The following is a 26,616-nucleotide window of genomic DNA, read 5'->3' on the forward strand; positions in this document are numbered from 1 at the left end:
CACCAGACTCTGGATACATTTCTTAGTTAGTTGTGTGGATAATCATTTGCAGGATTGATGGCTAAAGGAAGACACTAATTTCTTAAGGAAACAATTTCTTACTACTACTTCCTGGTTTATGCCACAGCTTATGTTAATAAGCCCCCTTTTGATTGGATAATACAGGGCCAGACATAAAACCCAATGAGGTCGGTGGGAGACAAACCCACAAAGTACTATGCTGTAAAATGTAGAAGTGATGCTTTGGTATACATTTAAACCTGGTCAGTTTGTTTCTGCTTCTGTGGGATTTTGCTATCTGTGCCTTTTATCTAGTGGGGTATCTAATGGAGAGAACAATGGAGTGCAGTTAATATATTTATTCATTAATATATTTATGCAGCAGAGGCATATTAAATATAAATATTACCATCCAGTTAGATATTTCTTCTTGTGTATGTCAACCTTCACGCTTGCCTTTGAGTTATACAGAGATGTTAATATATATGGACTATTTGTGCTCTGATTTGGACAAATGGAATATAAAAGCTAGGCATTCTTGCACTGTATGCACAGTGCCCATTGAAGCAGTACCTGTGGATTTAAGGGAGAGATTTTCCAAGGCCGAAATGGTGGTTTGGCACCCTTTGAATTCCCATTAAAGGTCTTTGGGAGTTAGGCAATTAACTGTCACTTATGCCTTGGAAAAAAATCTTCCCCTTAGTGTACAACAGGCCCCAGATACACACATGTATTCATTTCTTTCTTTGTAGCTCTGGGCACACATTTTGCCTCTTATGCCTTGAGCACTGACTTTAGGATAATCTCCTAGCCAGTCACCATGTTGTCAAAAAAATCTCCCAGAGGGCATTTGTCTGATTTAGTAATGATCCGTATTATCAGAGCTCAAGTCATGCTGGAACACTCCAGAATGCCATTGGTTGGGGAACGGCAATGGCATCCCAATACTTCTAGTACTGTCAGTTACCAGAAGTACCTTCCAGCGTCTCTTCTGTCAGGATGGAAGTGTTTTCTTCTGGCACATCTCTTTGTAGGACTGAAGCACTGCATATTGTGCATGTTTCTCAAAATCCAATAAATACAAAAATGACCAAATTACAAACTCTAGGATTGAGCCATGGAAAATCTATTAGCTCATATCTTGTCCATCCTTCAGATTGTCATTGTAGCAAATTTACCTGCAGTAATTTGTTCAGGCTAGTTTTAAATTATTTAAGTATTGGAGCTTCCATTCCTAAATGGCATGCAGGAGGTTTATGTAATGCAAAGCCAGCGTGATATTCATCTAGTGGCTCTGCCACAGGTGAATGAGTAGCTGCAAGGTGCTTCCTTACCGCTTTGGGCTGGCTGGCTGTAGAACAGGTCTTCTAATATCCCTCTTGCACAGATGGGGAATGGGTGGAGACTTGACTGCACTACTCCAATATGCTGGCTAGCACAGCTTTTCTGACATGCCAAGAGGAATAAAATAAAATAAAATAATACCTAGCTCTTATATAATGCTTTTCATCTGTAGATCTCAAAGCACTTTACATGGGAAGTCAGTATCATTATGCCCATTTTACAGAAGGGAAAATGGAGGCACCGGGAGCTGAAGTGACTTGCCCACAGTCACCCAGCAGGCCAGTAGCAGAGCCAGAAATAGAGCCTGGGTCTCTTGTATTGCAGTCTGTTATTCTTTCCACTGGACCACACTGTAGCCCCTGTACTCTGTGCACCGTATAGGGCTGTTAAAGGGTGTGTTCCTCTCGGAGCAGGAAGAAAACTGAGGCACATTGTGATTCATAGAGTCACAGTCTGTTTCCTGATCTGCTCTTGGGGCAGCAAAACTACACATTGCCCTATGCATGGGGCTGTGTCAAAGCCACAGTTCAGCCCTTACTAATCTGTAGTCCAGTCCTACAACCTGGTCATGCAAGTATTCTTTCCACAAACTCAAACAGTGCTCCTTCCAGCTAAGGCTTTCATAACTTAACAAACATTAATACAGCACCTCTGTGACTTCGGCACTGCTAATTATCCTCATTCTACAGATACAGAAATAGAGGCACTATGACAAGTGACTTGCCCAAGGTCATGCAGGCAGTGGTGCTGGAACTAGGGGTGCTGGATGTGCTGCTGCATGCCCCTGGCTTGAAGTAGTAATAAGAAACACCAAATATATGGTTTCCACATCAGCACCCTCCCTATAAAAATGGTTCCAGCATCCCAGCCAGTAATAAACACTATCAGTCCTGTATTTTAGCTCTAAGCTTATCCTTCCCCTTGTATACTTTGTATTCTGTCACGGGAACATACATAAATGCACTTCATTCCGTATGTGTGTTTTTGTTGTTAACAGACAAATAATCAGTGATATTTCAAACTAATTTTCCTAGTTAGCCTTGAAGAATCATACTTGAATGCACTATCTGACTGTTGGATTGTGATGCCAAATTTGCATGATGGGAAAATCGCCTGTAACAAATGAAAAGTCTCCTATAACAAATGACTTGTATGCTTTTTTGTGGATTTCAAGTCTTCAGAGGCTTGGATTTTAATTCCTGACCACTGAAGTGTATACACTATGTAATAAAATCATTTTTAATCTCTCCCTTCTTCCCTCTCATATATATCTATAATTGAGAGAATACTTAATAGTCAAGTTTTGTTTCATGAGTTCAGAGATGACATCATAGTTCTGCTCTTATACTTTTTTAGCAATTGAACACTGATGCCTTTACTAGAACTCATCTATAATATGTACCATTTATACACAGTATGAAAAATGAAAAAGGGATGTCAGTCAAAATTACAGTGACATGCCAAGTCACATGAAATAAACAGCCATAGAGCATAAAATGTTGAAATACATGTCAAACATTTAAATATAGTAGCCCTGGTCCTGGCCCGCACTCTTTCTGATTAGCAATACAAAGCATTGCTAAACCTGGTGGATCCATGTCCTGGGGGAACTCTCCTGAATCCGGGGATTAAAAACTGGCTAATTGATAGATCTCCAAAAGTGACTGTAAATAGGGAATCACCATCCTATGGGGTTGTTTCAAGTTGAATCCCACCCAATGCAATTCAATTATGCCCAGTGCTATTCAATGATCTTTATCAGTTAACTAAGAGAAAATATAAAATCATTGCTGCTACAGTTTGCAGATGACACAAAAATTAATGGAATAGTAAATAATGATAAAAGGTCATTTTTACACACTAGGGCTATCAGGATCACATGGTAAACTGAGCTTATTTGAACAACATGAATTGCATATCTTTCTAGCCAAAGCTCAGAATTGGTACTTCATCCTCATTCTTTCTTGACCCGTCAGCCACCTTCAACACCATCCACAAAGCTTTTTTTGAAATCTTGTCCTCCTTTGGCACCATGGCTCTGTCCTCTCCTGGTTCTCCTCCTACTGCTCAATCTCAGGTTCAATGTATTCTTTGGAGGATACTCCTCATCTGCCCTCCAACTTTCTGTGGCAGTTCTACGGGGTTCTTCCCTTGGTTCTTTTTTCTTCTCCCTCTACATATTATCTCTGGGTAATATCCACAAACAGAAAATCTACCTCTCTAGTCCATATCTGTTTTCTGCTGTCCAAATTACAACCCCAGTCTGTCACTTTGACATCACCTTGTGGATGTCTAGCCATCAGCTCAAGCTCAACATGGCTAAAAGAGAACTCTACATCTCCCCCCCACACACACAAAAAAGCCCCTCCCCATTAACTCCTTTCTTGATCACCGTGGGCAACACCATGATCCTGCCTGTCACACAGCTCCGTAACCTGCCCATCATCTCGGATCTCTTTCACGGTCCTCACATCTAGGCTATATCTAAATCCTGTCAATTCTTTCTGCATAACATCTCCATGATATAGCCTTTCCTATCCATTCAGACAGCAAAACATCTCCTCAAGACTGTCATCATCTCATGCCTCGGTTACTGCAACATCCTTCTTTCCGGCTGTGACAAATGCAATCCTGCCCCACACATACCCCTGTGAAATAAGAGACCTGAGGTACAGAGGGATTAAGTAACTTGTCCAAGGTCATAAAGGAAGTCTGTGGCAGAGAGGGCAATTGAACCCAGGACTCCTATATGAGCACCCTTTGCTGCAAAGATCATTTCCCTAGCCCGTTGCTTCGACCAGGTCACCCTCTCTTTCCATTGCTCTACCACCTCTGTTGCATCAAACATAAGCTACTTGTCTTCACTTTCAGGGCCCTTCATGGCCTACCGCTACCCTACCTATCATTCCTCATTCAGTATCAAGGGGTCAACTGCACCCTTTGATTGGCCCATGATGTCAGCCTCCCTCATTTACTTGTACAGTGCCTAGCACAATGGGGTCCTGGTCCATGGCTAGGTCTCCTGGGAGCTACAGTAATACTTTAGAAGCAGCTCAATCTATTCAGTTTATCCAAGAGAAGATTAAGAGGCGAGTTCATCATGATCTATAGGTATCTTCAAGAGAAGAAGGTTTATAATAGTAGAGGACTGTTTAAGCTAGCAAACAAAGGCATAACAACAGCCAGTGGCTGGAAAGCTGAAGCTAGACAAATTCAGACTAGAAATAAGGTGCAATTTTTTTGAAGTGATGGTAATTAGCCATTGGAACAATTTACCTAAAGATGTGGTGGACTCACTGTCACTTGCAGTCTCTAGATGAAGATTGGATGTCTTCCTAAAAAATATGCAATAGCTCAGTCAGTAGTTTTTGTTGTGATATAAGTATTACTAGGTGAAATTCTATGGCCTGTGCATGCAAGCAGTCAGACTAGATGATCACAACAATCCCTTCTGACCTTACAACATTTGAAACCCTGGATGGGATAGCGCCACTCAATGCCGGGGCCTGTGGGGCATGGCCAGGATAACCCACTTATTCCTGGCCATTGCAATAGCTCCTCAGGTCCGTTGGCAACTGGAGCAGATTACAGTAGCCTGTGACAGGGGAGTGCACCAGCCCAAAGCAGCCCTAGGATCAGGAGAGCACAAAGGTACCTTTGTGTGTCAGACTTCAGCTGTGCCAAACATCCTTTGTGTACAGGAGAAGATCTAGCTCAATAGAGGCAGCCAAGAAGAATGTAAGACCTGTATAGTCACATCAGTCATGGGTTACATATGAGCACAGCACCAGCTCTGTGCTGTGGAGAACAGAAACTCCTGGGCCACTATCACTGCTTAAACCACACCAGCTGCAGAGTCCAAGAGGTAGTAAACTCTAGGAAATGAGAGTGCTGACACCTTCCAATTGCTCTCTTGCCTTATCCCAGTAAAGCGGATTAGCTGTTGAACTTTCTGGGCAGGGATGGACGCTCAAGAGCACAGTAAATGATGAAAAGACAGGATGGGTTGCTGCAACCTAAGGAATCATGACATACTCATTGCAGAGGTGTTGGTTTAGAAGAATTGCATGCGGCACCATGTGGATTGCAAGCTATTCTCTGCATAGGAAATAACCAGGAAGAATTGGGAGGCAGGTAGCTCCTCCTCACCTATGCACAGCCCTCCATGGGAGAAGGGATGAAAACACTTGCAACCACCACTAATTGGGTGGAGGGGTTGAAAGAACAACAGTTGCCCATCAAATCAAGAACAGTATCCCCAAGAGAAAAATAATCTATCTAAGGTACTTATATGATAACACCTCCCTCCATTACCATTGTATTGGAATACCTAATGTATGTATCCTAACAATACCCTGTGAGGTAAGGGACCTCAGATACAGAGGGATTAAGTGGCTTGCCCAAGGTGACACATGAAGTCTGTGGCAGAGCAGGGAATTGAACCCTAACCACCAGACCATCCTGCTTCACAATTTAATATCTATCAAGACCTAGCATTCCAGGGTCATAGGGTGAACAAAGGAGGCTGCATGGTGATAAGAGAGGAAACATAGTAGGGGAGGGAGACAGGAATGAGCAGTAGAGAGAGGAGGAAGACAGGATGAAGGTAGAGACACAAATGGAAAGGGATGTGATGTGACAAAGGGAAAGATTGAGGGTGGCACAGAAAGGGAAAGCAAAAGAAGGAAAGGGAGATGGTGCAAAAGGAGTGAGATGTAATGCCAAAGGAAGAAGTGTGATAAAGAGAAGAAAATGAAAGTGATATCCAATAGGAAAAAACAAAATATTGAAAGATAGATAGTGGGAAACAAGGAGCCTGGAGGTTGTGCTGGGGGTGGGCAGAAGCGTAAAAGAGAAGAGCATTTGGAGAGAAAGGCGACGTGAAGGAAGAATGGTCTTAAGGAGAAAACAAACTTGTCTGAATAATACCTGCCTCCTTTGTGTGGGAGATGTGAGGATTAGTTAATGTTTGCACTGCACTTTAAGGCTGACGATATAAAGCATTATTTAAGAGCTAAGTATTATTATTTTACCTTGAAAAGATTATTGACTGAAGAAAAACACACTGAAAAAGCCAGGAGCAATCCCCCAAGATATACAGCAGAAGGAAGGGAAAATGGAAAAGAAAAGGAAGCGTAAACTCAAGGGAAACAAAATTGGTCAGATTCATTCTGGGTCTAGCTCCATTAAACTCAGTAACACTAGGGATGTTTGACACAGTAAGTTGAAGTTTTATAATTTTTATAAATATGAATGGCAAAATTCACAATGAAATGCATGTACGTGTTTGATTTCACATATCCATAGATAGGAAGAGGGTTGAGGCCCATTAGCTGCTGTGATTTTTGAAGGATGGGTCTGATAAAGGTGTGACACACCACAGTACTGATATTTATTTGTTGATTCAAATTTTTAAGCAGACATATAGGTGCCCATCCAGTGCTCTGTGGACCTATCCCATAAATTGTCAATCGCATAGGATTGCCAAGTCTCCACTTTTTGAATGGAACACGTTGAAAAGGGATCCTGGCAGTTCTGATCAGCATCGCTGACCAGGCCGTAAAAAGTCCATTTGGCAGTGCAGTGGAGCTAAAGTAGGCTCCCTGCCTGCCCTGACTCCAGGTGGCTCCTGGAAGCAGTCGGCATGTCCCTGCGGTCTCTAGGCTCTGCATGCTTCCCCCACCCTGAGCGCTGGCTCTGCAGCTCCCATGGCTGGGAACCACAGCCAATGGGAACTGTGAGGGCAACGCCTGTGGGCGGGGCCAGTGCGCAGAACCCCCTGGCCGCACCTCTGCCTAGGAGCCAGAGGGACATGTCCCTGCTTCCCAAGAGTCGCCTGAGGTAAGCGCCGCCTGGAGCCTGCTCATCTTACCCACTCCCTCACCCCAACTCCTTGCCCCAGTCCTGATCCCCCTCCTGCGCTCTCAACCCCTCAGCTATAGTCCCATTTTTATGTTTGGCAGTATCTGAGCTTTTCTGATGGCCATCAATCTAGAATTACTTTCTCAAGCTCTTATAAGGTTGAGTCATTTTGCGTTTCTCATTTAAGCTTGTCAAAAAACAAAAATTAATGTGGAAATGGGTCGTACTTGAGTCCTATTTACTTCAAACCCCTGTTCCTGCAGCTCTCATGGAAATGCACTGCAGCTGTCTAATGCTTCTGCACCTGCCACATACTGCAGCGTGGGGGACACCCCAATGTGGTTTCTCTGCCATGCTATTTGGAAAATTTGGCAGCAGAGCAGCCACTTCCTCCCATTCTTTGCCAGGATCCATGCCATCCATTCTATTTTTGCTGAAGATTTAAGCCAAAATTTTCAAAACTGTGTGCCTGCAGATAGACTCCTAAGTTTATATATAGTCGCCTAAATATATAGCCTGATTTTCAAAACTGCTGAATACTCAGCAGCTTCTTAGCCCCCCAATCTGTAAGCACCCATTTTTTTAAAATATTGGCCATAGTTTTTTCCAGTAACTATGTAATGAAAAGAGCATGAGCTTATTTCCTGGCTTCAGTAACAGTTGGGTCAAGATTACCCAGAACACAGGAGACAGTCTAGTGGTCCTATGCTCTGAAAAGGGGACAACCCCACTTTAGTAGGTGGAATTAATCTTATATTAAGATTTGGAATCAAATATTTGTGTGTTTTTGCAGTGCTGATGCAGGATTTTTATATAATTTTTTGCATGTGTTTGGCAGGCAATACAGAAGAATATTTGGGACTTCTTGGATTTAGTAGATCCTTTTTCTCTCCTAAATCTGGCACTGCCAATTGGAGGGAAAGAACTGAGGCGATTTATGGAAGGGATGAGTTAATGCTGGCTGGAGTGCCAAGCCTCAATGGGCCAAGGGAATGTTGAGGAGGGTTTATGTTTTTTAAATCGAAAGCAGGTATAATTCTATAGTGCTGGCAGATCTCACTTTGAGTGTTTGGAATTTTCTGAGTACCACTTAACCTCAGGTTACACACAGGACTGAATCAGTTCATAGCTAGTCAGCAGTCTGTTGGTCTGTAAATATCCAGTTTGAAATGAAGGTATTAGCTGGAACAGCCAGTGCACAAGTGACTCCAGGTCCTGCCAGGAGTGAACCAATGACTCTATCTGCAATCTGCCTACTTATTGTCTATTTAATATTTCAAACAATTGGGCACATCTTCACTGTCAAGTTAGTAGAGAGACAAAAAATTAGATCACAGCAGAACTACAATAGTAACTATACCTCATAACTACAAGTAAGTAATAAGACATAATCGGCAATATATATTTCTGGATTATTATAAGGTGGTGGTATCCAATAGAGACTGAGGGCTTGGCTACACTTGCAGCTGTCGAATGCTTTAAGTTAAACTAGCCTTCGGAGAGCGCACTAGGGAAAGCGCTCCAGTCTGTCCACACTAACAGCTACCAGCGCACTGGCCTGGCCACATTTGCAGCTGCGTTGGGAGCGGTCAGGGGCGGCTCTAGGCACCAGCAAAGCAAGCACCTGCTTGGGGCAGCCCATTTGCAGGGGCGGCATGGGAGCTGAGAACCAACAGGGGGCTCTGGGAGCTGTAGTTCCTTGGTTAGCTCCTTGCTTATAGAGCCAGCCTTAGAGCAGGGAAAGAACTACATTTCCCAGCATTCCCTTGGCCACTACCAACTGGAAAGGAAGGAGGGGGACGTCATGAGGCAGTGTGCCCCCGCTCCCTGTCCCCTGATCACCCCCTCCCGGGACCCCTGCCCCTAACTGCCCCCCAGGACTCCACCCCCCCATCTAAGCCTCCTTTCTCCTTGTCCCCAACTGCCCCCTCCTGAGACCCCCCAACTTCCCCCCAGGACCCCACCCCCTACCTGTCCCCTGACAAAACCCTGGGACTCCCATGCCTATCTAACCGCTGCCTGTCCCCTGACCGCCTCCGAACCTCTGCCCATCCACCCCTGCTCCCTGTCCCTTGACTGCCCCCGAACCCCATACCCTTCTCCAACTCCCCAGCCCCCTTACCGTGCCACTCAGACCAGCGTGTCTGGCTCCACACAGCTCCAGACATGCTGCTGCCATGCTTCCCCGTGGAGCCCACAGCCCCACACACACCCACAGCACCTGCCTTCCAGATTTGAACACCTCAAAATTCAGGAGTGCTCAAGCTCAGTTTGGGCAGCTGTTACTTCATTTCTCCCAAATCAAATATACTGATCCACTGTAACTTGCCATAGGAAAAGCAGGATAAAATTGAGCAAGAAATGCTTCCCAGTGGTTATTAGGACTGGAATTGCTATTTTCAATGGCCATTGCCTTTTGTTTGTTTGTTTGTTTGTTTGTTTGTTTGTTTGTTTGTTTGTTTGTTTGTTTGTTTAAAAGGGGGACAGTGATATTGCATTGGCAAATTCCCCATAGAAAGAGTGGAACAAAAGAATAATAAAGGCACCTCAACTTTTCCTCATTTATGGAGGACAGTCTTATAATATGCATCCAGATATCCTCCAATCATACTAGCTGAAAATTGTTCCACTTTACTGCAGCTCTGTAACCATATGGGAACCAATCCCGTCTGTGTTTTGTGCACATCCAAAATTCCTGCTGAATGACCCGCCCTGGGAGCAAGTTACCAGTGACCCAGGGCTGTGGCAGAAGGAGGGTGCAGGTGTGGGGGGGAGAGCCCAGGGCTAGGGTGGCAGGAGGTGTGTTTGGGGGACACTGGTGGGGGAAGAGGGGAGCCCAGGGTGGGGCGGCAGCAGGGTGGGGAGGGCACTGGTCGGGGGGAAAGGGAGAAGCCCAGTGCTGGGGCAGCAGGGGATGTGTGGGGGGGAGAGCCCAGGGCTGGGGCAGCAGGGGGGGTGCGGGGGAGAGCCCAGGGCTGGGACGGGGGGCAGCCAAAAAATTTTTTTTGCTTGGGGCAGCAAAAAACTAGAGCCGGCCCTGGGAGCGGTGCATTATGGGCAGCTACCCCAGCGTTCAAATGGCTGCAACATACTTTTCAAATGGGGGGGGTGGAGTGTGACAGGGAGTGTGGGGGGAGAGAGAGTGTGTTTTGGGGTACTGAGAGTGTGTCAGCATGCTGTCTTGTAAGTTCAGACCTCCCTGCCTCCCCCGCCTCTCTCTCACTCATTCAAAGCAAACATTAGCTGTTTGGGTTTTTTTCAGACCAGATATGCAGTCGGCACTCCGAAAGGGAGCTTTGAAAGGGCACTTCCGCGTCCCGAGTTCACAACAAAGACAAGAGAGGCCATTTCAGTAAAGGGGATTATGGGACCTTTCCGGAGGTCAATTAGAGCATTGTAATGTTACTTCTCATTTACACTGGCACTGAAGCGCCTCACCCAATACACAACAGCTGTTAATCCTCTCGGGGAGGTGGAGTACCAGGAGCGTTCCAGCCAGGGAGTCAGAGCGCTCTACGTGTCTTGCCAGTGTGAACGAGGAGTAAGGTAGAGCGCTCTAAGAGGCTTTATTGCGGTATAACGTGCAAGTGTTGCCAAGACCTGACTTTGTCTTGTCAAGAAGTGCAGTAACTGCTCTGACATTCAATGAATAGACTGTTCTATGTGTAATATGAAATGGAATTTAGACTGTAGGGTGGAAAACAACATTACCCATAAAGTTCTCAGGCAATGTAAAGAGGTCTATGGCAATAGTGACAACTAAACAGGAAGCTGCTGTGCAATCCAAAGCCACTTTAAAAATGTGATTAGTTACACTGTTCAGAACAGAGTGTGGTAAAAGTTGTTTGCTGCTCCATGTCTGAATATGCCATTAGCATGGGACTTAAGCCCTTTGGGGCAAGGACCACCCTTTTGTTTTGTATTCATACAGCAGCTAGCACAATAGTGTCTTGGTCCATGTCTGGGGCTCCTAGGGACTACCCTAATAATACAGATGCTAATAACAATACTTAACAACATGTTATGTAAAGTCCACATTCTCTAGCTCCCTAATGCAAATAAGTGCTCTTTATTACATAGTCCTATAAAATATATGCCAAACACGTAGAGCCTGATCTAATTCCCATTGAAATAAGTGAGAATCGTCCCCTTGAATTCACTGAGGTTCTAGATGGGGTTCTCACTTTCACTGAACAATTTTCTCCTAATTAGAGAGGTTGCCCTTGAAAATTATTGCCATTGCCCATGGAAATGACATTTTAAAGAAAGTGTCAGTGTTTCCATTTCTCACAATTTCCTGGTGAGTCATGTGATTTCAGACAGGACTGCAGCTGGTCTCACGATGATGATAGATGCTCCAGCCCTTTAATTAGCTGCCTTCCACACTCCCCTGCCTCCTCAGAAAGAGCAGCCAATCAAAGCTGCTGCAGAAGCCAGGCAGAGTTTTCCCCCTTACCTGCAAGAGACAGAAGAGCTTTTAAGCAGGAGTTGGGGGGAAGAGGGAGCACCCAATGCCCATTCTCACAGGTGGGAGGAGGGAGCAGAAAGATCCTGGCAGCTCAGGCTAGCCTCATGATTTTGAGGGGTTTGTCACATGGGTGTTGAATGTTTAGGGTTGGCACTATTGAAATGCACTTCCACAGAGCCACATGAAGAGCAGTTTTACATATTAGAATAGTATTATCTTATTCCCGGAAATATGTGAAAGGCACATTTAAACTTTTTCTGCATACTTTGCTGGAATATTTTCCATTTGTGCTCTATGGATTAAATTTTTTGTTTTTAAAATCTCAGTAAAAATTTGCTGGCATTTTTATGTTAAGTGAAATTGTTTATTCAAGATAAATAGACAAGCTGTAAATATATTCATGCATTTAAAAAAAAATAGTGCAGAGACTTTGGCCAAAACTTTTCCTTATGTCTTTTTCTTTCTTTCATTCTTTGTATCTCTGTGCATATGTCACTGTCATTGCTTTTGCTTTAGGGCAATATTGCCAATGACATTTCTAAGGAGGAAGCTATTAGTTATCTCAGATTGCAGGCAATTTTGAAGCAGTACTACTTTTTAAATAGTTATTCATCTCACAAGGAAAAAAAGTCAAATGTAGGTGCTTAAACTTAGGCTCCTAAATCCATATTTAACTAACTATAGAATTCTCTAATTGGGGTGGCTAAATCTGGATATAAGAATCTAACTTTAAGCACCCACATTTGAACTTTTTGGCCCTGGATAATTCTGGGGAAGATGAAAGAAACAACTGAATAGTTTTTATTTAACAGTGAATCATTAAAAGTGAACCAGATGGTTAAATTTAACCATGGTAGTAAAGTGAAATTAGGTAAAAGTATGCGTAAAATCTTTTATTTGTTGTTCATCCTCAATCTTTTCCAGTGACTGATGATATAGCAGAAACAATTCCAATTAAATTTTTAATATTAAGCAAATTAATTTACTGTAATATGGAGTATGATATAATTGCTTCTGCATTCACTTTCCATAGCAACAGCACTCAGCTTCTCCCCCCTTGGCTTCCTTTGTCATATTCAGTTCATTCGACCTGAGAAGTGAATACTATTGAATAACACTGAGTTCCTGTAAAAAAGGTATATTCTTCCTGAAGAGGAAGAGGAGTTACAAAGAGCTTGGACTGAAATGGTTGTGCACTAAAGAAACAATAATGAGATACAGCATAGCTGAGAAGGGTATCGGGGAAATAATGAACACACTCTTCCAACGTGTGACTTAGCTCTTCATGTGATGCATGACTCCACAACTCCTTTGCCATCCCACCCCTAACTTTCACACTCTCCCCTCCCCAGTGTGCCAGAGAGTCCACCATGACATGCATGGAGGCATAGAATCCCACAGAGCAGTCAGTATAAACCATACAGACCCTAGAACATCCCAAGCAGCCCTATATGCCGGGCTGTCTGACACAACAGAAATATTCAGTGTTGTTGAAATAATGTTGGACCCTGGATATTAGAGAGACAAGCTGGGTGAGGTAATATCTTTTATGGGACCAACAGAAGTTTTTCCATTGTGTTTCGGCTTACATAGATATACATGTCCTCTTAGAAACTGAACCAGTGGACATAAGAGATGACAGAATACCAAGGAGAATGAGGAGGATTAACCATGCAGTGATAAACTGCAGTGAGGTGATGACAAATTCTGAGTTCTTTTCTACTTACCTAGGAAACTTTAGAGTAAGCTAATACAGCATAACCCTTAAAATGAACCTGGATATGGTAAAATTGCATTTATAAGGCCCAGCTTTGGGAGGAGCTGAGCAACCTCAACTCCTACTGACTTCATTGAACATGCTGAACAGTAGCTCCCAGGGGGCACTCAGCACTTCACACAGTCCAATTCATAGTGAAGCAAAATTCTTCCCAAATTCTTCTAGTGTACTGTAATGTGCACAACTGCTGATGAACATTCTTTTCTAGGGGCAGATCCTCCGTGGGTATAAATTGTCCCAGCTCCATTGAAGTCATCACATTGAATGGAGCTATGGCAATTGACACCAGCCGAGGATCTGTCTTATTGCGAGAATGCTATAGTACACTGCAATGATCATTCTACCACCAGCTAGCAGCAAACTCCACCACTGCCACATTGCTAGTGCTCAGAGATTTCAGTGGTGTGACCAGCTCTGATTGAACTGGGTATGAAACCATGATAGGCCCCTTTGGTTTGGGTTCCCCAAATGGCACCACCGCTCAGCTTTTGACATTGTGTGCCACTGACAGTTTGTCTGTCATGGGCTTCTGGTTCAGGTGCCTCAATAGCCATTGCTGGATGTGGATTTCAGATAATGGGTGTGCCTTGAAAAAACTGACCACATTCTTAGTAAAAATTGCTCTATAGTGAAATCTCACTGGGTCTTCAGTGGCACAGTAGCTCCAGCAAACTCAGATCATAGACTAGTTGCCGCTCCGTTCTCACGGCATCTTCCAACTCCTCGCAAGCCAGATGGTCATCAGCAGTACAATGTGCAGCGTCTTTCTGTGGATCCTGTTGAAATACACACAGGCTCTTGAGGATCTCATATATAACTTTGGTACCCACTCTAATGACAGAGATTGCATGGAGTGGTATACATAACGCTATATCACACACAGCCACTGAAACAATCAGCTTCAGATGGTCGCACAAGAAACACTGGCTTTCTGAAGACCCTTTGATATATTAGCAAAAAAAGACAGATGCAGGGAGATGTTCAAGAACATAAACAATTGCAAGGCATTTCCCAGGCCATGGCAAAATGTGATCATGTGATCTACATCAACTCTGTGGTCAGTGAAGCAGATGACAGCTGTGTCCTTCCTCCAGAACCATCATGTGCCTGCCTGGCAGCCAGGAGCAGCCTTCTAACATTCTCTCCCTGATCATCAATGAATGAGGTCCTGAACAGACAGAAAACACATTATGAAAGTGTAATGAACCATGCACCTGCTGATGAGGGTCTAGAACTACATGACTTTGCAGACCCAGGGATGGACACTGATCCTCCATTACTAGTGGAAGTACAAAAAGACATCCAAAAGTTATGGAATGGATATGCTACTGGTCCCAATGATAGTCCCCCTTAGCTGCTCAAGAGTGCCTAGGAACCAATGAGCATTGGCCTGCATCAACTGTTCTTAAAAGGGCAGTATAACAGGGTCAGCACCCACCTGTCATGAGTGCCCCCCCTTTTGGCCGATGTGTGCCTGCAATCACTCAGCTTTGAACAGGGGTAGCACCCGCTTCTTGCAGGCGCTCCCTTTCTGGTCAGTTGTTCAGCAAATCAGCCTTCTGGTCAAGTGACACAAACTGTTCCCTCTTCCAGGATATACAGTCTCTAGTTCTTTCTCGTAGCCCTGGTTGGGGCTATAGCACCAAGGTTTCCTTCCTGGAGATACTGCCTTCTTTAACAGCCCAACAGGGGTCCATCTTGGTACCATCAGTTGGTGTCCTTTCAGCAGCCCTTCTTGGGCTCAGTCTTCAACCAGACCAGCAGGGCCCATCCCAGTATCCTCACCCAGTCTGGCTAGGTTCTGGGCTAAGTCCCTGGTCTCAGCCTGCCTGCACTGACTTGTCCATGGTCCTGCTGCTCTTCCAGGCACCCACTTCATAGAATCATAGAATCATAGAATTCAAGATCAGAAGGGACCATTATGATCATCTAGTCTGACCTCCTGCAAGATGCAGGCCACATAAGCCGATCCACCCACTCCTGAACTAATTCTCTCCCTTGACTCTGCTGTTGAATGCTCCAAATCATGAATTAAAGACTTCAAGTCTTTAAACACTTCTTCTTCTTCAAGCTCCAGGCAGCAACTGACTGCGCTGCCGCTGCTGCTTCCTTTTATGTGGTCCTTCTGACCCCCAATTGGTCACTCCAGCAGTACCTTTATATGCGCTATAGGTGCCAAATTCTGAACATAAAGTGTTTCAGTTTTGTTCAAAATTTCACAATGTCAGAGAGATCTGGCCTTCATCCAATCACTCACTACATTCAAAAGCAGTTTTGCATTCGCTTTAGCCATATTGCCAGGATGCCATGCCTCAAACTCTCCATCAACACACAAAGTGGTGTATGCTTTGACCATATCTGGAGTCATCAGTAGGACCACCCCAGAGATTCATGGATTCTCAGGATTGAGCCAGAACTGGGAACTTCACTGCCTGATGGCTGGTACAATGGTCCTCAGTAGACTGTGTGTGTTTGATAATGATGAATGGGCACATCTGGTTATAGTGAACTTCCTCATATAATGAAGCTTCTATATGGGGAAATGACTTCACATTAAGAGGGATACTTTATTATTACTATTTATTGATTGTATTCTACATACCAGCCATTGTGCTAGGCACCGTGCAGGCACAGAATACACCACTATCTGTTTATTTTTAACCGTATCTTCAGGACTAATACTTTTGTTTTCCTTTAAGTTTTATTTTTACAACTCTTCTATGTGGTTACAGTGGCAATTTCCCTCCTCATATAGGTCACATAAACAGCATATCGCTGCTAGGACATCTTGACACATAAGAAAAAAAAGAAACAGATTGTTTGGTACAAAAGTTTTATTCAGGCAAAAAAATAGTCAAGGACAAATGTAGATAACAGAATCTAGAATAACAGATCAGGTTTTCAGACATTCTCCTCACAGGAGAATGTTACAAATTTATCCTCTGCAGAGATAGTTTTCTTTTTAGATAGTTAAATTTCTGATTTTTTTCTAATGTATAAAAGTGTATGTTATTAAAGAAAAAGAAAAACTCAAAACTACATATTTAAAATTCTGTTCTGATGCTGTAAGGATCATCAGCTCTTGAACCCAGGTTTGCATGGCTACCAGGCAGTTGACATCCCCACACTGCTGTAACCTGGCTGTGCTATGCAACCCATAATCTACAGTGGATGCATGCCACGGGACATTCCTCCTTGAGTGATCTGATTGGCAGTTGTTTTAGCAATCCCTGATTGGCTCCTTGATCCTATAGAAGCTCATGGGGCTTAATATAAAGTGTCCAGGCAACAATGTAGATTCTTAGCTAGCTGCCATGACTGCCCCGTTTCTCTGTTTCTGAACTCCCAGTATTGACTTTGGCTCTGACTTGGATTCTGACTCTTGATCAACCCCTGGGATCCCAATACCGAATCTGATACCTAGTACTGACCCTCAACCTGATTCCTGACTCTATCTCCAGCTCTAACACTCAGCTTGATACCTGATTCTGATTTTGGCTTGATCCTCAGCTTGGCTCTGACCCTGATACTGGGTCTGACCCCTGGCTTCAGTTCCTGGCTCCCAAAATCCTGCCACTATTCCTGTCTTCCTTCATCCAGGATCCTGACAGATGGGAGAAATTTGATGCAAGACTTATTTTACAGACACATCCCTCAAATTCCTATTATGAAGGTTTTGGGGAAATATCCCAATGTACTGAATTAAACAAATTCCTATAGAACCTTTTTAGAATTTTTATGAATGAGATTCAAGGAGACTACTCATAATAGCAAGGTCTATCTTCAGTAGTTGCATGCAAGATAAGGATAACAGCTAGTCTCAAGTCTATGCAATATGTGTTGTTGCACAGACAGTGATCTGTTGCACTTCTCAGTCATGTAATAAATAAATAATTTACTTACTGCTTTGCCAACAAACTGGTGTCACTTAATATATTCGCTCAGGTCTTTGGGAAAGTTGTAAGACTGGATGCAATTACAAATCTGGTTTAGCTATAAATGTGTGTTTAAAAAACAAAAACAAAACAGGACTTGAAATATTTCATCCTTAACATATGTTGGTCAGTTTGCTTACTGCACCAGAGCCTGAATAGAATAGAATGTCTGTTATTTACATGATCAAAGATTTTTCTTTTTCACACTTGTTTTGTTACCTTGGAAGTAACAGGAATGTCAAGCTGGTCTTGTCTTCCCAAGCTTTGCTGGACAATCTGTTGGCAGTTTCAGAACATGTTCATTTTGAGCTTTAATCCTTTATCTGAAGGGATGGAGGTACTGAATCTTTAACTAAAACATGCAAAGATGTTAATTAATTATTGAAGTCAAATATGTGTTGTTCAACTGTATGGAATCATAGTCCATCTTAAACAGGAGGCATTTATTTAAGAAAACTGAACAAGTAGTGACAAGAACAAAAAATAAGATTGCTTTATCTTCTCTTGTGCAGTAGGGACTGCATCTGATCTGGATCTCTTTATAGCAAACAAATATATCTAGTAGGTGAATAACATACTCAAAATGAGCATATCATTATAAGTATTAACAACAAAAAAACCCACACACAAATTAAAAAAATTAAACTGTGATAAAAAATCCATCAATCTTTTTACTTCCTAATTTTCACTCTCTTAGTTATTAGGAATATCCTACTTCCACTAGTTCTCCAGTCATTATAGGCTATATCCATGCGAGGGAATGTTATGAAAACATTCCCACTGGAATGGAGGGAGCCCAAGTGTAGACAAGTTTTCCATGACTGGACTTATTTTTTTACCATGATATTAGCTGAAACCAGGCTTAATTAACATGGTAATAAAAATGAGACTGGTTCAGGGAGCCTTGTCTGCTTTAAGGCTCCTCCTAGCACTATCAACAATTCAGCTGAACTGGTAGCACTGGGGAGGGGAGAAGGGTTGTTGTGTTCATCATCTGACGGGAAAGGTAGGAGGAGACTTTAGGGGAAAAAAGAGGAGGGTTTAGGCAATAGTAGTTCATGCTATGTGCATTGACCATCTGCCATCACCTCTGAGGGTCTAGAGGTCTTATTGCTCTTCAGGTAAAGATGTTGAATAGCCACTACTGGCCTCTTATATTGGCATCCTCCAATGACCACAGCTGCCTTGGTGCTCGGACCGCCATGTGTGCTGATTTCTTGTTATTTGTTGCTTCTCCTCATTGAATTTAGCATACTGCTTTGCTGTACATTATGTATGGTCTTAGGGCTTGTCTACAATGCCCCGCACTTTGGACTAGGGGAATGCAAATAGCAGTGCACACCAAGGTGCTGTGCAATAACACCTCTGTGTGGAAGCTGTGGGCATGAACTAAAAGGTTCCTAGTTTGCGTTAAGGTATTCCTCTTCAAACGGATGGTGCAGTGAATGTTTTTTGTTTGTTTTTTGGGACTCTAGGTCTGCTTACCAGCAAGGACATAATTCAGTTTGACCCTGTGCTTAGCTTGCCATTGTTTTGCAGCCTTTTGGTGATGAAGCTGTGGCTTCAAGTTCTGGGGCTTACCCAGAAAGTTTCCTATAGTGCTGTAGGCTGTACAAATCTGAAGATGCTGAGAAATAAGTAGGCAGCAATGTATGATCATTCTTCCACTGTTGCATCATGCTACTCCCCTGATACTCCTGCAATACCATAGAGTATTCTTTCTTTCCAATAGCACTGGATAGGAAATCCCCAGTTAATGCTAAGACAGTAAAAACACCGTTCATTTAGATTCTGCACCTGAACATCCCTCAGAAAGAGAGGATCTTGCAATGGCATGGGTTGGAGGGCCAATTGCAGCATGGCTTCTGAGAGAAGGACCACAGGAGCAGCAGTGATACCATGGTATCAAAGGGGGGTGGGAGGAAAGCAGGGCGGAGTGTCAGAGGTTGGGGAATTTCCTTCCCAGAGGATTTCTTGCCTCTTTCACAGCCCTCAAACATTCTTTGATGGGAAGGCTGGAGGAATCTTTTCAAACTACAGGAGAGTTCCTTGGCCAATTGTTATCCTGCTATGGGTATTTCTTCGGGAAAAGTATAGTTTGGTCCCAGGTGCTTAATAGTGTCACTATATACAGATAACAATAGTTAAGAAATTGGGCCAAATTCACTGCTGTGTTAAATTCTATTCAACCCAGTTGAATTCAAAGCAGCAGTGCATCTGGCCCACTAATTCCCATCTGAAGCTGGAGTCTCCTTGCACTGTGTAAAAAACTGATGGTGCATTACTGCAGCTTGCTCGGTCATGCTGTAGCCTGCACAGTGAAAACTCCCTGAATTTGTATTGCTCACCTTCAGCTAGAGGGAAGCTAGTTTGTTTCCATGTGATATTTCTGTGAGGTTGCCCTGCTTTTCAGCAGTTATGCATTTCCTTGGAAGGGGCACTGGCCACCTTCTTTTTAGGACAATTCTCTTCAAAATAAAGATCTCCCTACTGAAATTTGGCTGATCTGAGACACTGCTTATTGCTTTATGGAGAAAGGACTAGAGGGGATACAAATGAATAGTACAATACAAAAGTCAGGTAGACTACTATGACTTGGAATGAATACTGGTAAATCATGCATCATGATGACAGATATAGACCTTAGAACGGTGTCTCAATTTTATTTTTTCCTTTTTTTATTATTCCCATTTCACTACTAGCTGCATTCAGACCAGGACAGAGGAGATGGCTCACTTAAGTACATCCTTTCTGGAGATGGAGCAGGAGACCTCTTCATTATCAATGAAAACACTGGAGACATACAGGCCACAAAGAGACTAGACAGGGAAGAGAAGCCTGTTTATATACTTCGTGCCCAGGCTATAAACAGGAGGACTGGACGACCAGTGGAACCAGAGTCTGAGTTCATCATTAAGATCCATGACATCAATGACAATGAGCCAATGTTTACAAAGGATGTTTACAACGCCAGTGTTCCGGAAATGTCGGATGTCGGTAGGTGTCAGCTCAGTAATTCACTGTCTGATCTGGGTTCTTTTGAGGGATTTGCATCAGCGTCCATTATTCAGAGGTGCGGGGTGGATACCTGCCATTGAGTTCATTTGAAGTTGTGGAGCATTCAGAATCGCTGAAAATCAGATCCCTAGTATATGGGCTGGACCTGGAACAGAAGTCCTAATGCTGTTCAGCTCTGCTTGTTTATGGTTTAGGACAGAAACAAACTAGAAAAAGATGGGGGAGGGAGCATGAACCACCCACAAGAGAAAGTCAGCGTACCTCTCAGCTCTTCCCTGATTTTGGGATATATTGTTAAATTTCCTTTGTCCCTCCATAATCTTTTGTTTCTCATTGACGACAAAGGGAGTTCTACATTGCCCATTGAAGTGAAGCCATATCTTTCCACTCACTTCACTGGGCTTTGGATAAGGCCCTCAGAATCAATAAAAGAACATACAAATCAAATTTCAAATGAATGGATTAAAAATTGACCTTTGGAGATTCAGGGGGCCCCTATTTAGAGTTTTTCACAGGTTAACATTTATTTGTCCCTTGTTTCTTTTTAGAGAGAGCTAGGAGATTGAATAGCAACACAGCTCATTTGTAATCTGAAACAATGTCCAGTGAGAGAAGCATTAATTAAACAGCATCAAGTAAAGGATTAAAATAAACCTCAAGCAATATGCAAAAAAAGGACTAATGGGCATCTTCTCTCAGCTCATTCATGGGGTTTGTCATGTGAGTGAAACCTTACCCCCATCAAAATCAGAGCATCCCCCTAACATTTTACATTAGGACATGGCATTATTTAATCTGTGGAGTGGATACTTTGTTCAAAAAATCTGTTCTCAGTCCCAAAACCAACACTGTTTTTGGTACAATAAACACTTAATTCAGAACTGAACAGCGGTTATTGTTCTTAGAGAGATGGATTCAAGATTCCAAATTTGGATACAGCCCAGGAGTGGGCAAAGCAGCTTAGATGAAATAAGAATGTAGCTTAGGCTTTGCCCAAAACTTGAATTTACCCAGAACTGGATTTTCTTTAAATCCAAAAAACTTCAGCTGCATTTAAAAAGGAGAACTGCCAAAGTGTCACAAATAGAGGCTGGTTCTTGAATTCCCAGAGCAGTTTTCCAAACCTAAGATACCCAGCTAGTTATAATAAACATCCAAACTCTGGACTTGATGAGATTCCTCCAGGACTAAATTAAACAGTCTATTCTGGATCGCAGATGTGTTGGCAATAGAGAAGGTGCTTCATGATGAATAGATTAAATGCAGTGGGGCTTGATCTTTTGGCTCCCAATTAAAATGCCCACAAGCGGGTATTTAAAAGGCCTTATTCAGTTTCCCAAAATTCTTTCATTGAGGACATAGCATTTGTCACCAGCACTCCAGTCCCTAAGCTTTGTAGATCTCACAAGTTTCCCCTGAGGCACAGGGCCATTTGTGCAAACCCATCCACATCAGGGCCCTCCATGGCTCCCTGGCAATATAGCACTAGGAATTCATCAGCTACAAACTACTCCTGGGATTCCCGTGAAGGGAATTTCCCTTGCACAGAAAAATAATAATAATAATAATAATACTGAATAAACCTGAATTAGTTTTAGAAGATTAGCCACAGAGGTCTTCCCGCACCCACTCCCAAGTCCTCTTCACACACTGGGGAGCCACAGAAGTGCTGATTATTCCAGTCCAACTTGGAAAGACAAGATCTATATGCACAGTACCCCATCTCCAAAACATCTCCTTAATGGAAGAGACAAATTACTTTAACTGTCTGTTAACACTCGCGTGGGCAGGGAGACAGATTTCTGAAAGGCCAGTATCACAGTACCGTTCTTGTTTGTGAATTGCAGTAACCGTACTATATTCAAACCAAATATTTTCTATAAATAAGCAAGCAAACAGCAAGTACAGGGAAAGAATATTTTTCACCCACACAAATTGCTGTTTGTTGAAATCATTTAAAAGCATTTTTGGCCCCTGTCAGAGTGGCGATCTAACTATGAAAAGAGCGGGAACATTAAAGCACATCCAGCTGGATAAATGCACAGGCAACTATACTATAAATTGCTCTGTCCACTGACAAAAGAGTACAGGTTTTTATTTATCATTACAGGTACATTTGTTGTGCAAGTTACTGCGACCGATGCCGATGATCCTACCTATGGAAACAGTGCTAAAGTTGTGTACAGCATTCTCCAGGGACAACCATATTTCTCAGTGGAGTCTGAGTCAGGTCAGGAGACCTTATATCTGTCATTCTCTGACAGTGTCTGTAATTTAAAATGACATGTTAAGCCAAGCTAGGACATATTAAACAAAAACTTCAAAGAGATTACATTTTACTCAGTGCAAAATCTGACAAACCCAATAGAGCGATACATCTGTAAACATGACACCTACATTATTGTAAGCTTAACATCAAAGCCTAATAAATATAATTAGAACTGGATGTGAACTAGTTTTCAATCATTTTCAACAAGCAGTGGGCACGGACCCTTTGCAGAGCCTTAAATTAAACCAAGTGTTGCTCAGTTCGGAGTTTGGCTCCAGTGAGGAAAGGAGAAGGGAAGGCGGGTGGAAAGATTACCCATGGATCATCATAACAGCTGAATTAAGCTGAGTTTTCTTTTCTTCTTCTTGGTGTTTATTTAAAACTTGTGCCAATAAAATGATTGAAATTATTTTTCTGTGCATCTGCAATGTAGAGAGAGATTTTTATGTTAATCTTCTGGGGGAAAATCTTCATTTAGAATCATGATAGAAGAGGTGCATTTGGCTCTGCCCCACTCAATATAACATCTCTCAGGATCCAGCCTTTTTGAGTTCTGTCTTGGGCTGTTGGGGAGATTTTCATCAGAAAATATTGATTTCTCAAAACTGAAACTTTTTGTGGCAACGTATCTGTATCAATGAAACTTTTGTTAGGAAGGTTTCTCAGGTCCAAGATGGAATTTCTGGGGACATCGAGAGACACAAACACACACACCCAGAGTAGCCCAGGGTTAATGGGAGACCCCAGTGAGTGCTGTAACCACTGCACTATTGGATATTCTAGCAAAGGTCTTTCTCATTTTCTGAAAGGTTTTGGTATCATTCCAATGTGTAACGCAAACAAATTTTGAAACCTCAAAATTGTTCATAAAATGGAATTCTTGTTTTCTGGCCAGCCCTAATTCTGTCCTCAGGGCATCAAGTCAGATAGTGCATGGGGGTAAATAACATAGGACTGGGAGGTTGGATTTAGGGATTGCATTAATAAATAAAGGAAACACCGAGTTTGGAACAAAAACTCATTTAATCTCACTTTATGAAAAGTGGACAAGTTTACTCATGGTACAAAATTACTCATTAAAGTGATATTCAACAGCTTGTTTATTATTTTTAACTCTAGACACACACACCCAAAATTAAAAAAAAAGTTGTCTATACCCCTGTAACATGGCTGATTTTGTTGTTGTTGAGGTTCGGATAATCATATGTCCAATAGCTTCTGTTATAGGTTATGGGGGGAGAGGGGGTTCACCTTCCTTTGAAGCATAAGGTACTGGCTACTGAAGGAGGTAGGATTCTTCTCTTGATGGACCAATGGTTCTGGTCTGGCAGAGTACATCTTACATTCTTCTATCCAAAGGGATAATGAAGATGAGGGATCATATGCTGTAGTTGGTAGTGCAATGGTTTCTTAGCAGAGAGTGTATGGGGGGGGGGGGAATAGATACAGCAAAGGTTTGATCCTGGTCCCACTGAACTCAGCAGCAAAACTAGGGATTTCATTGGGACCAGAATTTCATTCCTACTGATTACTTAAGAGACCAGATAAATATAGCAACACAAGGTGGGTGAGGTAATATCTTTTATTGGACCAACTTCTGTTGATGAGAGCACAAACTTTCAAGCCACACAGAGCTCCCCTTCAGGTCTGGGACAGGAACTCCCAGTGTCCCAGCCAGGGGTTGGCACCACCATGTTGCACAACGGACACTTGAGAAAATTACCATACTTAGTGACGGACATGAGGGCAGGGGCGGAGGGGGGGGGGGCGTTATGTCATTCAATCATTCAATGTTTTGAAAAATTACCACAGACCTCAACATTTTTACCAAGGACACATTGCAGACCCCTGGTCCAGCTAAATGAAAGGTGGGACAGATTGTTTAGCATAAGTAGTTAGCACATATTGTAGGGGCCATTCAAGGTGGAGTGGCCCATTAACACCTCTGCAGCAATAGGACAAAAAGAGGGAGTTAGTGGGTTACAGATTCTTGTAATAACTCATAAATCCAGTGTCTCTGTTCCATCCATGATTTTCAGTGTCTAGCAGAGTTATGAATTTAAGCTCCCAGGCTCATCTTTTGAAAATGTTGTGCAAGTTTCCTTTGAGGATGAGAACTGATAGGTCAGATATAGAGCGATCACTTTGTGAAAAGTTTCAGAGTAGCAGCCGTGTTAGTCTGTATCTGCAAAAAGAACAGGAGTACTTGTGGCACCTTAAAGACTAACAAATTTATTTTAGCATGAGCTTTCGTGAGCTGCAGCTCACTTCTTCGGATGCATAGAATGAAACACACAGACAGGAGATATTTATAAATACAGAGAACATGAAAAGGTGGAAGTATGCATACCAACAGGAAGAGTCTAATCAATTGAGATGAGCTATCATCAGCAGGAGGAAAAAATCATCTTAATTATCACTTCAAAAAGTTTTTTTTTCCTCCTGCTGATGATAGCTCATCTCAATTGATTAGACTCTTCCTGTTGGTATGCATACTTCCACCTTTTCATGTTCTCTGTATGTATAAATATCTCCTGTCTGTGTGTTTCATTCTATGCATCCGAAGAAGTGAGCTGCAGCTCACGAAAGCTCATGCTAAAATAAATTTGTTAGTCTTTAAGGTGCCACAAGTACTCCTGTTCTTTTTGTGAAAAGTGTTCACCCACAGATGATAGGATATTTTTGTCTTTCATCATTATCCTGTGTGAGTTGATTCAAGATCATAGTGATTGTCTGGTCTCTCCTACATAGTCATTATTGGGGCATTTAGTGCACTGGATGAGGTATAGCACATGTTGTGATAGGCATGTGTAGGATCCATGGATCTTAAAAGGTGTGTTGTGTGGGGCATTGATCATTGTAGCAGTGGAGATCTGCCTGCAGGTTTTGCATCTGTTGTTCTGGCAGGATGTGGTGCTGCTTTGAGTTGGTGTGTCTGCATACAGATAAATATAAACATTTTGCTTTATTATAAATATAAATTATTGAATTTCAGTGGGAGTTAGGTGCCTAACTGACATTTATGCCTTTGGATAAGAAAGTATTTAGGAGGAGAATTTCAATCACTGTATAAATAGAAATAGATATCATATGCTTGGGTGCTTGCCGCTTTCTTAATTAATTTCCCTGCCATTTAATGTTGCTGTACTGCCTCTTAATGATGCCTTGCTGAAGTTTGCTTGTTTTTGCCATGTCTGTCAAAATAAAAAGTTGATGGGATGGGGAAAATAACTGAAGTACCTTATAATGAGAGACAACCCTTCTTCCAGTTCAACAAGAGACTTTCCCCACCGAGTTAAAGGGGGATAAATAGTCATATAAAATAACAATGCATGCAAATCACTTTAACATTTTTCTGGGGATGTCGTTAATATTGTGTCTGTCACACAGGCAGCAGCCTGAGATACAATATGACAAGTCTGCAATTTAATATGCCATCTTATAACAGTAAATATTTATATTGGGCAAAGTTTACTGATTACAGAGAGACTGTCATCTTTTTTTTTCTTTTTTTTGTAAATAAGCATTTCTGTCAATACACTACCGACTATGTTCCTCTCCTTAATTCTCACCTTCCCAGGTATTATCAAAACTGCTTTGCTCAACATGGATCGAGAAAACAGGGAGCAGTACCAAGTGGTCATCCAGGCCAAGGACATGGGTGGACAGATGGGTGGACTCTCAGGAACCACCACAGTGAACATCACACTGACTGACGTCAATGACAATCCACCACGATTCCCACAGAGTGCGGAACATTTTTGTTTCTTTGAAAGTCTTTAAGGAAGTCTAGATAGAAATTAATATTTTTTCTCCCCGGTTATTTCTGCTGTCATAAACTGTGAGCCTACTGCATATCGGGCTTCCACAGAGTGAGTGAGCAGTAGCTTGATACTAGTGCTTAACTCCAGTGGATGGAAAACATTTTTTGGTAATGTTTTCA

At 42.6% G+C, this 26,616-nt stretch overlaps 1 protein-coding gene and 1 long non-coding RNA gene across 5 annotated transcripts in view; one reads left to right on the top strand and one right to left on the bottom strand.

Moving 5' to 3' along the window:
• LOC120397780 overlaps positions 1-15,311 on the bottom strand; it is a 47,969-nt gene extending 32,658 nt beyond the window's left edge. For 2 of the 4 annotated variants that reach the window (XR_005594002.1, XR_005594000.1), the window contains exons 1-3: positions 14,890-15,311; positions 14,092-14,227; positions 11,498-11,662 (exon numbers count right to left, since the gene is read on the bottom strand). This is a non-coding gene — a long non-coding RNA (uncharacterized LOC120397780). Of the gene's footprint in view, positions 1-4,649; positions 4,680-11,248; positions 11,663-14,091; positions 14,228-14,889 lie in introns of those variants that run through there. The other 2 variants (XR_005594003.1, XR_005593999.1) reach the window with 2 other exon arrangements.
• LOC120397778 (cadherin-6) overlaps positions 1-26,616 on the top strand; it is a 122,450-nt gene that overhangs the window by 70,054 nt on the left and 25,780 nt on the right. The window contains exons 3-5 of the mRNA XM_039524228.1: positions 20,089-20,383; positions 22,515-22,634; positions 26,254-26,421. Coding sequence (XP_039380162.1) covers positions 20,089-20,383; positions 22,515-22,634; positions 26,254-26,421 — 583 coding nt within the window. The remainder of the gene's footprint in view (positions 1-20,088; positions 20,384-22,514; positions 22,635-26,253; positions 26,422-26,616) is intronic.

The sequence above is a fragment of the Mauremys reevesii genome, linkage group 2 (assembly GCF_016161935.1).
Source record: "Mauremys reevesii isolate NIE-2019 linkage group 2, ASM1616193v1, whole genome shotgun sequence".
In the NCBI taxonomy this organism is placed as follows: domain Eukaryota; kingdom Metazoa; phylum Chordata; order Testudines; family Geoemydidae; genus Mauremys; species Mauremys reevesii.